The following is a 17,094-nucleotide window of genomic DNA, read 5'->3' as shown; positions in this document are numbered from 1 at the left end:
TGCGACTGGGACAATTGGCTCGAACATGCCATGTTTTCATATAATACTAGCGTACACGAAGGAACAAAATTTACTCCTTTCGAACTAGTATATGGTAGAATAGCTCGTTTATCTTCGAATTAGAATCAAATGATTCTTTAGAAACATACAACGATTATGTAACCGAACTCGTTGACAAACTAACAGAATTAAGAAAACTAACCGTTTCAAATCTTACAAACGCGAAAAATCAATATAAACATTATTACGATAAGAAATTAAAAATACAAAATTACAAAATCGGCGACTTTGTATATTTATTAAAAATGACTAAGAAACATAAGTTTGACGACGAGTATACTGGACCATACAAAATCATAGAATTATTAGACAACAATAATATAAAAATTTTAATTGCGCAAAATAAGATGAAAATAACACACATAAATCGAACAAAACCTGCTCAAATTACAGACCTGGGATGACCAAGAACGAATACACTATAACGCTATTAACAGATAATCCTGGAATATTCTACGAAACCATTGGTGAATTACGCACGACTGAAATCTATTGGAAAATGATTATTTATATAGACATAACCGATATTTTTGGCATCTTAGAAAAAATTCAGAAGAAAATAGAATTAACTATACAACAATGCGATATATTTCAGAAATATGCATAGCACAAAAACAACTCGTCCTATTACTTGTGAAATTACATAAAATCGTTCAATATCAAAACCACATTCGCGAACTTATCGGAGATCATCGAATAAAAAGAGCACCTTTTGAATTTATTGGACAAGTAAGTAAAATATTATTCGGGACAATGACAACCGAAGACACTTATCATATCAATTCTGCCATACAGCATGTAGAAAATAAAACTAATGATCTTGCTTCATTGGTGATTAATCAAACATCTGCAACGCGAATTCATTTCGAACTATACGAAGCTACTTCGAAGATACAAATGAGATTATCTAATCTTAGTCAACATGTAAGGGACAATATCAGTATATATAAAAGAACAACTCATTCAAAACAATATCCACTGGCAATTTGAAGAAATAATCGAAAGTATTGATCATGCTTTAATAGAACACGAAATAAATTTAAATATTTTAATAGATGGCATCCTTTTTGGAAAATAAGGACTAATACATCTAAGAATGATATCCCCACAACAATTAATTCAAAATCTCAAACTCATAAGAGAATACCATATGCAAAATTTCCTATTTCAATCGACGAAAGAGAAATAGATAAATTAATAAAAATATCACATTTACAAGTCGCCTATGCTCACAATCGTTTAATTTATATTTTACACATACCATTGCTCACATCAGAAAAATATACTTTATACAAACCGATACCATTACCTGTAAAACAAGAATTTGATGCGACAAAATTTGCCATCATTGAACCTAACGTAGAATATATCGGGCTGAGCGAAAACGTTGATAATTTTTATCTATTTCAAAGAAAAGAGCTAGAAGAATGCATCGCACATGACGCAATATTTATCTGTCCAACAACCTTCCCTTTAAATAAATTACGAGAAACGTCTAATTGAAACGCCTAATAGAACTTCTTTTAAATCACCGAATAAAGCCGAATTATTGTAAAATAATAATGAAAGAATTAAAAAGTATTTATTGGAAAACTCTTACAACCCCCGGAACCTGGATTTATTCGATTCCGACGGAAGAAACTATAATAAAATGTTCGAATTATGCAAAACAAGTTATGATCAGTAATTCTGGAATCATTACACTACAATGTGGCTGTAGAATTAATACGAAGACCACTGCTATAACATATCCATCTGTACAAGAAACAAAAGTCTTGCAATATTATACACGTATCAGCAATCTCAGCATATTAAAATTATATCAATCTACATATGAAAAATATAATATCGAATTGAAAGAAGCTGCACATGAATTATGGCAATTTAATCATAGCCAAATAAAAGTTACGTTCGACGACATCATTAAGAAAGCTGAACAAATAAAAATGAGAAAAACGCAATGTTGGAGAACTACTGTTCATTATACTTTATTTTATGCTACTGGACTTCTTAGTACTTTCTTTATTATCGCTTATTTCTTCCTAGTAAGTCCTTGGTGCACACGCGTATCATAGAACAATTGTGCAAAAGACAAGGGAATAGCTCACCCATGAGGAATCTACGACAAAGAGATATGCACTCTATAAATACTAGCGAAGAACTGCTCCACGTTCAGTCAAATACGGCCAGCGTCTATGAAAGTAGTTCCATAAATAACAGTAAGAATTTAAAGTAATTCATATGGATGAATTTCAATCACGGCAGAGACTTGTACGATTCATACAAGCCTCAATGGATATGGCAGAAGGTATTTATGATGGAATATCTTTAATATACCCTATATTAAGATATCCCTCATAAATTCAGATTTAGATACCACCGAGCCGACGGATCCCGAAATCTACAATAGATCCGAGCAATCATCCAGGTAAAGAGAGCCTATCTACGATTATCCAAGGCCAACTCCTCGTCCTGTGCCTGCGTCGGACGATATCAGAGAAATATTAGATAATCTCGGCATACGAGCAACAGAGACTACACGATAACAATGCACGGATCACATCACCCTACGATATACTTGGCCAACAACAATAACGACAATGACAACAACCAATATAACGGGTAATCCACTAACAACGACCACAGCAAGTGAATCACTCGCACAGCCGCTTCACAATTTCCATCATCGCCAGCAGCATCAACCCCATTAACAACATCCGCGCCCGAATCACAAATTCCGAGGACACACCAGCATAGTACCGTAGGAATAGCAGCACCAATTCCCCAAAGTTCACCCCCTGTAACGCCCTTACAAAGTGTGCGACCTCTTCCATATTATCGAGATTTAAAGCCAGATGTGGCACAAGCGTATCATTTTATTTGTCAATCCGCGTGGTATATCTAAGTGCAACCACAATCTATTGTGATAGTTGTGCTACAGCCGAACATATCTTTTGCGAACGACAAGTATCACCAGTGTGGCGACACTTACATATAATTTCTCGACACTTTCAAAATACGACATTACACTGCGGGCGATGTTACAATTTATTACTCCGTACTCGTAGAGCCATCGATTGTTTCCATTGCAGACAACATATCATGGATAATATCCATCGTGTAAATCATTTAATAACACAAATTTTGTACGATGTAACAATTTTCCCATAACTACACACATAATATATATATCCATATACTTTATATACTACATATTTTATATTCTTTATATGTCTTATTATTATATATTCTACACATTCTACACATATAATATACTCTATACACTTTTATTACCTTGCGACTACGATATAATTACATACATATGAACATTCCAAACGTAATAAAAGTATATATATATATATATATATATATATATATATATATAAAGAAACAATAGATATAAAACTTTTAATAAATAATATTGCGCTGAATGCAATATCCTTAAAAATATGTATACCCCACTAATGTATTTGCGAACTGAATAATCATAATTCAGGAATAAAGAGACTTTTGCTTTAGAAAAATTATGTAGTAATAAATTTATAATTATTATATATCTCTCTCATTCCTTCAAAAAATATATAAATAAAATAAAATAAAATAAGGAGGAAAGGAAAATTTTTAATATAAGATATATTACATTTACTTTAGAATAATCAAAAGAAAAAAAAGAGACCAGGAAAATAAAAAATAATATTAATCATCCAAGATTTAACATGCCTACGTTTCCTATATTTAACAAGAAACACCACATAAATATATATAACTCAAATAAATACATTATTTATATTAATTAACAATTATTATTATTATTCTCATTACCAACTCCTTTTCCGATCTCCTTTTCCGATGTAACATATACGAGTGTGTGTTCAAAAAAAAAAGGTGACTTTTTATTTTTCTTGAAAAATATTTATTTATTCATCAATATCTATTTTGTTGATGATCGGCATATCGGTTGGCTCATGCCATGCAATTTTTTCGGGTGTTTTGGGCATGGATATTGCACCACGATAATGCGCCAGCTCACACGTCGTTGCTTGTTCGTGATTTTTTGGCCAAAGTCAACACCGTAACCATGCCTCAGCCACCGTATTCACCGGACTTGGCCCCCTGCAACTTTTTCTTGTTCCCAAAACTGAAAAGACCCATGAAAGGACGGAGATTTGCCACGATTGAGGAGATAAAGACCGCATCGCTGGAAGAGCTCGAGATCATACATAAAAAGCGCATATCAAAAGTGCTTCGAGGATTGGAAAAAGCGCTGGCACAAGTGTATAATATCTGAGGGGGATTACTTTGAAGGGGACAAAATAGATATTGATGAATAAATAAATATTTTTCGAAAAAAATAGAAAGTCACCTTTTTTTTTAACACACCTCGTACATCTTACATTAATAAGATTACCAGAATTATTCATTATTCAAAAGCATAAGAAGTAACATTTTAAATTCGGGGACTGAATTTCTCCAACGGGGGAGATGTCACGTCCGGCGATCCATAGATCCCTAGATCTTTTGATCTAGCAGAAACTTTTTCTTTTCTCACTCCTCCATCCAATAAGTTACAAGCACAAACTAACATGAGAGACTATAACACTAAGAGAGACACACTTATACGTCACTTATAATAAAATGCTAATTTGAGAGAGATATATATATGAATCATCTATACGAGCAACACAGACTTATATGTAATACTTAGGAAAGACAAAGACCGATATAAGGAAGTCCTTTTAAATATAAGCTTCTTTTATTATACAACTATATAAAAATATAATGTAAAATATGTCTAAAAGATTAAAGAGAATCTATTTATGTAAAAATCATGATAAATGACCAATATTTTAAATAATTAAATAATTATTGTAATTCATTGAAAAAGGGTCATTCATAATTTATTATAATGTATGTAAGACACGACCTTGCAAGCAATGCATTCGGGGAATTAGTTTACGTATTCCTAGAAAAACTTTCTCTTAAAGACCATCCAAGAAATTCGCAAAAATAAGTTTTATAGCTAAAGAATTTGTTCTTAAAACTCTGTCATAAATTACCCCTACTGTTCAATTACAAAGGTGTATAAAAATCCTTCCAACAACGGAAAAATAGCTCAGTCAACCTCATTCTTGTTCTCAAGCTTAACTCAGTTTATTCTCATTCTCGTTCTCAAACCTCATTCTCATAGATTCACTCAGATTCTTACTCGTACTGTAAAACGCTAGACCAAGTCAAGTCAGAATAAAGAATTCAAATTTTAAATAAAAGTATATTTCTTTAATCCTCGTCAGTAAAGAAAATCCAACTTAAAGCAGTTAATTATCCTGGGGTTTTACCGCCTTAACTGCAAGAAGAAGAACCCACAACTAAGACGTTCTGTCGAACTCGCAAAACTGTTGGAAAATCCTGCCTCACGGAACCAACTAATCGACGTTACCAGAACGTCATAACGAGCTATCTCGACTCGTTGCAGAGTACAATACGCGAAAACATCGCACTATCGGTATGAGACCTATCGACGTCACTCCGACGATCAATAAACTTTTATATACGGTGTATAGCAAAAATTGCAGCTCCGGCAAAATTTAAAGTAGGCGATTCGGTACGCGTGAGCAAATACAAGATCATCTTTGAAAAACATTTCACACCTAATTGGACGACCGAAGTTTTTAAGATTATCAAGGTGCAGAAAACTAGTCCCGCGACATTCATATTCGAAGATTCGCGGGGAAATCCCGTCGCTAGAGGATTCTACGAATACGAGTTAAAACGCCAATCCCGACGTATATCTCGTGGAAAAAATTTTGCTGAAAAAGGATGATGACGTATACGTGAAATGGTTGGGAATGGATAAATCATACAACTCTTGGATACATAAAAATAATGTATTGTAAACATTTATTGAAACATATAAAATATGTGTATAAAATATACAAAATTGTAAAAAAAATGTATTAAAATATAAATAAATAAATAAATAAATAAATAAATAAATATATATATATATATATATATATATATATATATACAGGGTGGGGCATTTATCTTGAGACAAGATAATATCTCGATTGGAGTCGATTATTTTGAAAAAAGTTTTAGACAAAAGTTGTATGGTTTCAAGGGGGACATAAGATGGTGTTATGAGTTTGATCTTGAAGAGCCACCTGAAGGACACGCGAAGCTCAGCTCCAACTTTTTAAATGGGACACCCTATATGCTTTTGCATATTCTTGTAGCTTATCTCGAGAGCTTTCCAAAACACTATAATTAAGTTAGTTTTCATTAAGTACTTTCTAAGTTATGAGGCTTGAAATCATTTTTTAATTTTACATAAACCGTAAAATATCTTGTAAAATATTCATTTTTCGATTATTTTACCTTAATACTTTTATGTACAAAATAATGAGAGGAATCAATTGGTGTAAAGAAAAGACATAGTTATTTTTAAGAAAAAATATTTAATTGTTAATTGCAAATTACATTTTTTTTTTCGAAACAACTATGAGTTTTCTTTACACCAATTGATTTTTCTCATTATTTTGTACATAAAAGTATTAAGGTAAAATAATCGAAAAATGAATATTTTACAAGATATTTTACGGTTTATGTAAAATTAAAAAATGATTTCAAGCCTCATAACTTGGAAAGTACTTAATGAAAACTAACTTAATTATAGTGTTTTGGAAAGCTCTTGAGATGAGCTACAAGAATATGCAAAAGCATATAGGGTGTCCCATTTAAAAAGTTGGAGCTGACCTTCGTGTGTCCTTCAGGTGGCTCTTCAAGATCAAACTAATGACACCATTTTATGTCCCCCTTGAAACCATACAACTTTTGTCTAAAACTTTTTTCAAAATAATCGACTCCAATCGAGATATTATCTTGTCTCAAGATAAATGCCCCACCCTGTATATATACAGGGTGACCCATTTTAACTTAGGCAGCCAAATAACTCGAAAACCAAGTCCGAGAGAGAAAAATGTTTCAGACAAAAGTTGTATGGTTTCAAGGCGGACATAAGATGGTACCATTGGTTTGACCTTGAAGAGTTATTTGAAAGTCACATGAAGGTCACCTTCAATTTCTTAAATGGAACCTACATTTCCTCTTTACAAATTCTTGTAGCTTATCTCGAGAACTTTCCAAAACACTATAATTAAGTACCTTTTCGTTAAGTACTTTTTGAGTTATAAGGCTTGAAATAATTTCTTAATTTTACATAAACCATAAAATATCTAGTAAAATATTCATTTTTCGATTATCTTACCTTAATACTTTTATGTACAAAATAATGAGAGGAATCAATTGGTGTAAAGAAAACACATAGTTGTTTCTAAGAAAAAATATGTAATTTGCAATTAACAATTACATATTTTTTCTTAAAAACAACTGTATGTTTTCTTTACACCAATTGATTCCTCTCATTATTTTGTACATAAAAGTATTAAGGTAAGATAATCGAAAAATGAATATTTTACTAGATATTTTATGATTTATGTAAAATTAAGAAATGATTTCAAACCTTATAACTTAAAAAGTACTTAACGAAAAGGTACTTAATTATAGTGTTTTGGAAAGCTCTCGAGATAAGCTACAAGAATATGTAAAGAGAAAATGTAGGTTCCATTTAAGAAATTGAAGGTGACCTTCATGTGACCTTCAAATAACTCTTCAAGGTCAAACCAATGGTACCATCTTATGTCCCCCTTGAAACCATACAACTTTTGTCTGAAACATTTTTCTCTCTCGGACTTGGTTTTCGAGTTATTTGGCTGTCTAAGTTAAAATGGGTCACCCTGTATATGTATATACCGGGTGTTTCAGACCACCCGTACACCCCATTTTAAAGCAAAGGAAGTGGTTATTTTGAAAAATGTTTCAGACAAAAGTTGTTGAAGATAAAGTAATGCATTACATGGGTAAATTTGATTGACCTTGGGTGGCGTCGTGAAGGTCATGTCAAGGTCGACTTGAATTTTTTAAATGGGAACCCCTATTTTTCATTGCATATTCTTGTAGCTTATCTCGAGAGCTTTCCAAAACACTATAATTAAGTACCTTTTTATTAAGTACTTTTTGAGTTATAAGGCTTGAAATAATTTCTTAATTTTATATAAACCATAAAATATCTAGTAAACCATTCATTTTTCGATTATCTTACCTTCATACTTTTATGTACAAAATAATGAGAGGAATCAATTGGTGTAAAGAAAACACATAGTTGTTTCTAAGAAAAAATATGGAATTGTTAATTGCAAATTACATATTTTTTCTTAGAAACAACTATGTGTTTTCTTTACACCAATTGATTCCTCTCATTATTTTGTACATAAAAGTATGAAGGTAAGATAATCGAAAAATGAATGGTTTACTAGATATTTTATGGTTTATGTAAAATTAAGAAATTATTTCAAGCCTTATAACTCAAAAAGTACTTAATAAAAAGGTACTTAATTATAGTGTTTTGGAAAGCTCTCGAGATAAGCTACAAGAATATGCAATGAAAAATAGGGGTTCCCATTTAAAAAATTCAAGTCGACCTTGACATGACCTTCACGACGCCACCCAAGGTCAATCAAATTTACCCATGTAATGCATTACTTTATCTTCAACAACTTTTGTCTGAAACATTTTTCAAAATAACCACTTCCTTTGCTTTAAAATGGGGTGTACGGGTGGTCTGAAACACCCGGTATATATATATACAGGGTCTACCAAAAGTGTGGAAACCCCTAAATATCTCGGAAAATATACGTTTTACAGAAAAGTGTTTCCAACAAAAGTTGTAGGGTTTAAGAAGATCTATATACTGATTCTATCAGTTTGACCTTGGATGGCGTCGTCAAGGTCAGGTCAAGGTCACATTGACTTTTTTAAATGACACCCCCTACATTTGATTGCATATTCTTATAGCTTAATTCAAGAGCTTTCCAAAACACTATAATAATGTTCATTTTTATTAAGTACTTTGCGAGTTATGAGGGTTGAATGATAGAGTAGCGCCGGTATTAACATTATCCAAGGTGTACTACATGGAGGTTACTCGCTCGGATTTGCATCTGTTGTGTGTGTGATCCAGCTAACTAAGGCAAGATCGGTCGTGGATCCAGTCAGCAAAAGCAAAGACCCAACCAAATTACAATCGAGCATTTAAAGACCTGGAAAGCAATCGACATAGTAAACAGTAAATAAATTTGTGGATGCTCATTTATCATAATAATTGTTCGAAATGTGTGCGTGTGCGTGCGTGCGGTGCGTGTATACAAAGATCAGGTTAGGTTGCACCAAACGATTGCAAATGTGTTTCAATGTGTTAAAGTAAATGCTGAAAGTGGCTGCCATTTACTTCCTGACAATATGCTAATCTTTGGTAGAATGTAGAAATGACTTTACGATTCGTTTCAAAAGGTATCAAAGCCATTTCATCCCTTATTCGCTGTATCAATTCGTGAATGGTTTTAGGTTTTGTTCTGTAAACCTTACTCTTCAGATATCCCCATAGATAATAATCAAGAGGAGTTAGATCTGGTGACCGAGGTGGCCAATCCTCTCCTCCCTCATTTCCGTTCCTTCTTCCTATCCACCGTAGCGGAAAAGTCTCATTTAAAATACGACGTGGTCCTGCACCAAAATGAGCAGGAGCTCCATCATGCTGAAACCATATTTCTTGGAAATTATTTGGAAAAGTATTCTGTATGGCTGGAATTATTTGATCAACAAGTAATCTCTCATACCTTTGAGCGTTCAAATATTCTTCAAAAAAAAACGGCCCTATTAAATAGCCATCTATTATTCCGCACCATACATTTATTTTTTGTGGATGTTGTGTGTGAGTTTCCCGCACCCAATTCGGATTCTCATCTGACCAGAAACGAAAATTTTGATTATTAACTTCTCCCGTTAAGGTAAAAGTTGCCTCGTCTGTGAAAACAATTTGATAAGGGAAGATGGGCCGGACATCTATTAGTGCCATCATTCTTTCACAGAAATGTATACGACGCTCCTCATCTCCGTTTTGCAATTCTTGAACGTATTGCAATTTATATGGATGGAACTTGTTCTTCTTTAAAATTCTCCAAACCGACATGGGAGCAATATCGTGAGTTTGAGCGACTCTCTGAACACTAGAATTGGGATCTTCAATAAATGTCTGCAGAACATCAAGTTGTTTTTCTTCGTTGGTTGCAGACAATGGTCTTCCTGACTTAGAGCGATTTCTTACGCTACCAGTTTGTCTAAAACGTTCTATTGTTTTTAACACAGTGGACTTATTAATTCGACGGTTCGGATACGTGTCATTAAATAATCGAACGACATCAGAGAACGATCTTTCGTTATCACCCCATCCACGCATCATGAGGATAGTGATTCTTTCACGTTCCGACAAGTCGCCAGCCATTTTTAAAACGTTTAATTTTAATTAATCGTACGTTGTATTTGGACGATAACAATTAATTTCTGCTTGCTCAAAGCTGAAGTTAGAAGGTGCTCGTTCTTTGATAGCTTTATACATTCTTAGTTGAATTTTAAATGCGAGTTAGACTGCATGTAGTGCGTCACATAGCGGTAAATGAAGGAACTAACGAGACGTTTCATACACGTTTTATGGAGCAATTTTTTGGCAATTTGACTTCAGCGAAATATGAGGATATGTTGAGGAATCGATCTTGCCTTAGTTAGCTGGATCACACACACAACAGATGTAAATCCGAGCGAGTAACCTCCATGTAGTACACCTTGGATAATGTTAATACCGGCGCTACTCTATCATTCAACCCTCATAACTCGCAAAGTACTTAATAAAAATGAACATTATTATAGTGTTTTGGAAAGCTCTTGAATTAAGCTATAAGAATATGCAATCAAATGTAGGGGGTGTCATTTAAAAAAGTCAATGTGACCTTGACCTGACCTTGACGACGCCATCCAAGGTCAAACTGATAGAATCAGTATATTGATCTTCTTAAACCCTACAATTTTTGTTGGAAACACTTTTCTGTAAAACGTATATTTTCCGAGATATTTAGGGGTTTCCACACTTTTGGTAGACCCTGTATATATATTGTGACGTTTCCGTCCTGTAGCGCGTCCATCCGCCCCGAGATTTTACGGGGCACGGGCCGAGCGGTTGCGCCAGAATCAACCTCGAGAGAGCGTTATCGAAAATCCCCGGAGAGACGTGCGCTATCGTTATTTTGTTAGCCTTATTATTAATTATGTTGGTATTTTTTTTGTTTGTCATAAACGACAACGGGCACCACGCCGGAGAAGATCCGGAAGACCGGAAGCACATCAAGGAAGATTGCGCTAAGACGCTCGTCGACAGCGAACGGAGGAAATAGTAGCACTTGGAAACACGATTAGCAAAGGACGATACCGGGAGAATTCACCCGCGTTCCGGAAAAGGGGACGGAAGTAAGATCAACGCTACCCTCCGAGGAGGACAAACGACAACGAAGTCTCCAACGAGTCCTTGCAAATGGGCCCGCGGCAGCTAATAATTCAAATCGAATTAATTGCGCGCGAAGCGCCGCAGATCTCGCGAGGCACTAGGACCTCTTGCGTGCCGTGCCCTGATTGGCCGCGGGGCTGCACACCCCACTAAGCGGTCATTGTCGCCGCTATCGACCCCGGGCAGTGTTCCGATTAGGGATTCCGTGCGCGCGCATGTGCGGTTCTGCGCATGAGCAATCGTGACGTCACAGGTGATTACAGTAACGTACTAAGCATGTGTGTAATAACGTGTACAGTTTTGGCGGGACGCTATCGCCATGACAGGAGGAGGACAAGAAAGATCAATAGGAGGATCGATATGTTAATAATATATATTAATAATTATATATATATATATATATATATATATATATATATAACATGTTATATATATAACGTCTTTATACACACATATATATTTTTATTTATAATTTTTTCATATGTATCTATATGTATAGCTGGGTAACGGTGCCCTTTTTTATTAGTATAAGGTACTTCATTGACAGCGTATTGCCGCACATGCGCGCGCACGGAATCCCTAATCGGAACACTGCCCCGGGCCGCGAGATCCCAGGATCACTCTGGTGCGGACGCTCGAGCGAATAAGTCTAATTGTATAGTCGTTGTCGTTATCGTGAGTTTGTCGCTGATTGTCGAGACCGAGCAGAAGACGAGGCCGAGGACCATCCCCAACAGGAGGAAACATAGTCGGTGAGGTTGCCCATCTTTCCTTGTAAGCCACGTACGCGATTTCGTCTGCGTGTCGGCCGTTCTGCCGTCATCGCCATTTTTCATGTTTCGCGACTGCTCGATCCGTTTGCTGAGCCGTCGATATTTCGCGTATTTGTCGGGCGACCGGAGGCAAGCGACCGAGGAAGGACCATCGTAACGTCGGCGTTAAATTGATAAGGCAACGTTCATCTCTCTCCGGGTTTCGGGTGTTCTGTACGCGTAGCTATCGACCGCCGAATATCGACCGCGTGCGCGAAGGATCGCGAAAGCGAATACCGCCCGTGTTGTCGTACCGCTGTTGTTGCCACGTAGAATATTCCGTGACGTATCTCAGGGGATTTTTGATGTCTGATTGCGTGTATGTCGTCGTCAATTGTTAAAAGTGCGTATGAGCGTTTCTTGTATTTTATTATAGTGTGAGCGTGAAAATGCGTCATTGTCGCGCCTATTACGTCGAGCGTAATAAAGGATAATAGAATATTTGCGTCTTCGTCACGTTTATTGCGCCGTCGAATAGCGCGTAATAAACGATAAACTTGTATCGAATTAGTCGTGGTGAAATAGTCGCCAAAGTATTGAGAGTGAAATCTGAGCGGCTTACGCGGAAGAAAGAGGCGAAACGTCGGCGGAGAAAAATCTCCGTCTGCCGTCGGCTATCGAAATTTGAGAATATCGTTCGCCTGTCGCATACATGATCCGTCTTCGCAAAAGTATTTTCGATCTATGGTTACTTATGCTATCGAATTATTAAGCTATCGATTTGTTTTGCGAACTAGGAAATTGCGAGGAAAAGTCCGTAGCGATAAGTTGTCGATCTGGCTGCCGAAATTACGATATCGTTTGAGTATTATCCGCGAATATTTCCGTGCCGAAAACCCTTTGTATTCCGTAAAGTCTCGCTCAGTCCTACGAATTCCGGCCATAAAAACGGGTTCGGATAAATACTCGGATTACCTTAGCGCTCTCGTTTTCGTTGTCGATTTCGAGCAGATATTTGCTCAGAATACCGTCGCATTATTCGCGCCAGGATTGATTGTATTGTATATTTCGCTTTCGTATTTCGTTCGAATTTATTGTGAACCATCGTTTCAATTTGATGTGTATGATTCGTTCTCGTTTCTCGTGGAATTAATAGCGAATCAATGTCTCTGTAAGGAATTACTATTCTCAGTTGAATTATCGCTTTTAATCGATTGCTGAGTTATTGTTCAAAATCGATCCACTTCTTATTATTGATTTCTTATCATTCACTCGTATTGTTATTTTATTTTTCTAGTAATAAACTTGTTATCTTTCTTTGTTCAAATCGCGTAATTTATTTAAGTGTTCGTCTCGCTTTGTTGTCGATTGTCGTTTTATCTGTCGTGTGTTGGTTCCGTGAAGACTCGCATAATCAATTAACTTTTTCTAACGACCCTTCCCCTCTACCGTTAGGCGAACTAGTCGGCCCGTGGCGAAGCAGGCTATCGTTTTTAGCGTCTTTCGGCTTTTCGCGAAAACTGATGCGTGAAAGACCGCATCTGGCGCCCAACTTTTCGATATATCGATACGGCCTCAGCTCCGCCGCGGCTCGCGCAAGAACGCCATCCGTCTCGGTTCCTCTGAGCGCGAGTATATTAATTTCGTTAATTTTTTTTGACGGCGTTTTCGCTCCCCCGCGCACGCTCCCATCCAAAATCTCGAGGAGTATCGCGATTCATTTGAATAAACGTCTAATTGAATAAACGTCGCAATATATATATATATATATATATATATATATATACAGAGTTTCAGACCACTCGTACCACCCATTTAAAAACTAGAGAAGTGGTTATTTAAAAAAAGTAAAAAGATTTTCTTTATAAATCGAGTGCGCTCTATCGAATAGTGATATTTTCAACTTCTGGTTCCGGCTGAAAATAGGCGATTCAGACCGGAAGTGCATTTTTTTAAATGGAACCCCCTCTTTTTCATTGCATATTCTTGTAGCCTTACATCCAGAGCTTTCCAAAACACTAATAAATTATTTTTCCATGAAGTGCTTTTAGAGTTATGAGACTTAAAATCATTACTTAATTTTACATAAACTATAAAATATCTTGTAAAATATTCATTTTTCGATTATCTTACCTTAATACTTTTATGTACAAAATAATGAGCAGAATCAATTGGTATAAAGAAAACATACAGTTGTTTTAAGAAAAAATATGGAATTGTTAATTCAAATTGCTTTTCAATTTCAAGAAGTTGAAAATATCACCATTCGATTGAGCGCACCCGATTTATAAAGAAAATGTTTTTACTTTTTTTAAATAATCACTTCTCTAGTTTTCAAATGGGTGGTACGGGTGGTCTGAAACACCTTGTATATATGTTAGGCTCAAAGACCGAAAACGCTCACTGAACGAAAAAACCGATCACAACGCGTTCTGACTTCTCAGATTCAGCCACAACGCGAAATTTGTGTCGAGGCACTTTCCAAAACGCTCATAACGCGTTTAGGCATATTCAAAAAGGTCCCAAAGCGAAATTCGTGTTGAGGTTCTTTTGATAATCGACCAAAACGCGTTCTGGTAATATAAAAATGCCACAACGCGTTGTGGACGCTTATTGATGCAGCCATGACGCGATGTAAGACAAATACAATCTATCAACGGCCGACGGATTCATGCACATTCTTGTTCGTTATTTTATTTAGCGTATTGCTAGAGTGTGGACGTTGTTGGTTTGCGTGCTAATTATGTGGTACGAAATATTCAAAAAGTAAAAGAAGCTCAGTTACTTCGAAAAAATAAGCGATCGGTATCATCAAAACAGTATCGTCGTATAAAGTGATACGACATCTTAAAACTTGGTGATACTGAAAAAGTGATTGAAAGTGGTTCTAAAGATATGGACGATTCTAAAATTCGCTATTTCTGTAAGGCAGATGAGCTATTTGATGTATTGGAGGTAGCATATCTCAACGTGGGACATAAAAGGACAAAAGGTAATTAAATCTTTGAAATTTGACGTTTATATTGATACAGCAATAATGCAATAAAAATAAAATTATAAAGAAAAAAATTATAAAGAAAATTAACAGTTAGCCTTATTAATCCTATAGATCTTACAATAAAATTTAAAACAATTAAGTTTCTGTAATAGAAGTTTTCATTCATCAGTATTTTTTATTAATAATAATATAAAATACTGTTTAGAGTTGCTCTCTTTGTGAGAGTTCTTTTATTAAAAACAAATTTGCCATCAATTGACAAAATCATTTACAAATAAATTTTTTTATTTGACTAAAATTTACAATACTTTTTTTCATACGTAAGTATCAAGTATTCATAAAATAAAATAATTGACGTTATTTTGTTATAACAATCGACGTTAATTCAATTAAAATGAAACAAATTGTCTTTTTGATTGAGAATTGTAAAAGAAAATACAGTTATCTTTATTAATACTATGACTCTTTTAATCAAAGAAGATTTGGTAATAGAAATCTTCATTAATTAGTATTTTTCTAATAATAAACATTGTTCATAATATATATTGGTCCCTTTGTGGGAATTATTAATAAATTATTTATTTTTGCAAGAACTATTACTGACATTTGGAATTGCACTTTATATTTTTAGAGAGACATTTGCATTTTTTGTCAATGCAGTATCTTTTACAGTGGCAGCTTATAAAACCTTGCTTACTTCCAGATGACAACATAGAAGCTGAACGAAGAGTTAGTGAAGTACGTCTTGCAGTTCAATAAAGTTGCTCTCAGCAACTATAAATTCATTGCGAGCATAAAATCGCTCAAGGAGCCCTTCTTTGGTACCTAATTGATAAAGCCCTGATGAATTATTTCCGGCAACAACAGCTAAGACATTTCTGGGAGCAGCGCGTCCTTTATCAACGTCAGGCACTCTGACCGCTACACTAGTTCGAATATCAACTTTAGGAAATTTTGAATTAGAAAATGAAATCATTTTTTGTGCTTGTTGTTTTTGACCAGATTTAGCACATTCTCTCTCAACGCTGATACTGTTCTTCCTTATACAGAGCTTGCAAGTAACGTTCTGTCTGAAACCCTCATTATTCTCATCACTTTCTCCGCAAATAACGTAAATATATTGATGACATCCTGAACACTTGTAAGCTCCTGAAGTTTTGTTTTCACAAATCACACAATAAATTTTGCTGTCATCTTTTTTTTTTATTCTTGTGTAACCTCTCCAGCTTGAGGTATATTTTTATCTTTACTAGATTGTTCGTTAACTTCTTCTTCGTCAGTCTTATCTTGATCATTGTTCTCTATCGAAGAAAGAAGTTGTTCCAATTCTTCTTCAGTTTCTATAGAAGAATACATGTCACTGGAAAGAGAGGAATCCGTAAGTCCGATCTTTTGCGCTGATCCAAACATAGCCTCATAAGGACTTGTCTTAATTACCGAATGGAGAGCTCGATTCTTCTTACTTTGAATAAATCGGAGTCCTTCAGACCATTTTTCTGTATTATTGTCAGCCATCCACGCTACCAGCATGTCAGAATATCTTGGTTCGACCTTTCAACCGAACCCTGACTCTGAGAATGTCGCGGTTTATCATTAACAAGCTTCATTCCAGGCCACATATCGGCCAAACTTTTAATTATTTTATTTACGAATTCACAACCATTATCGCTTTGAAATATACATGGGGCACCGAATAAACAAAATATGTCTTTGAGTTGGTAGGCCACTTCCTGGGCAGTCTTCGTCTTAAGAGGACGATGAATTGTGAATTTGGTTAAATGATCTTGATAATTCATAATGAATCGATAATCTTTATCTGGCTCTGACTGCAT

The 17,094-nt window shown here is 35.2% G+C and overlaps 1 protein-coding gene across 1 annotated transcript; it reads right to left on the bottom strand.

The window, feature by feature from the left end:
* Positions 1-15,992: 15,992 nt before the first annotated feature.
* Positions 15,993-16,792, bottom strand: LOC112638168 (SCAN domain-containing protein 3-like). The gene is made up of 2 exons (XM_025409310.1): positions 16,513-16,792; positions 15,993-16,411 (listed from the first exon to the last, which is right to left on the bottom strand). The coding sequence occupies exons 1-2, from the start codon at positions 16,790-16,792 to the stop codon at positions 15,993-15,995; spliced, it is 699 nt and encodes a 232-aa protein (XP_025265095.1).
* Positions 16,793-17,094: the final 302 nt, after the last annotated feature.

Source organism: Camponotus floridanus, unplaced genomic scaffold (assembly GCF_003227725.1).
Source record: "Camponotus floridanus strain SB8 unplaced genomic scaffold, Cflo_v7.5 scaffold256, whole genome shotgun sequence".
NCBI classification, from domain to species: domain Eukaryota; kingdom Metazoa; phylum Arthropoda; class Insecta; order Hymenoptera; family Formicidae; genus Camponotus; species Camponotus floridanus.
The sequence above is the reverse complement of the archived record's forward strand: the minus strand, read 5'-3'. Positions and strand labels throughout refer to the sequence as shown.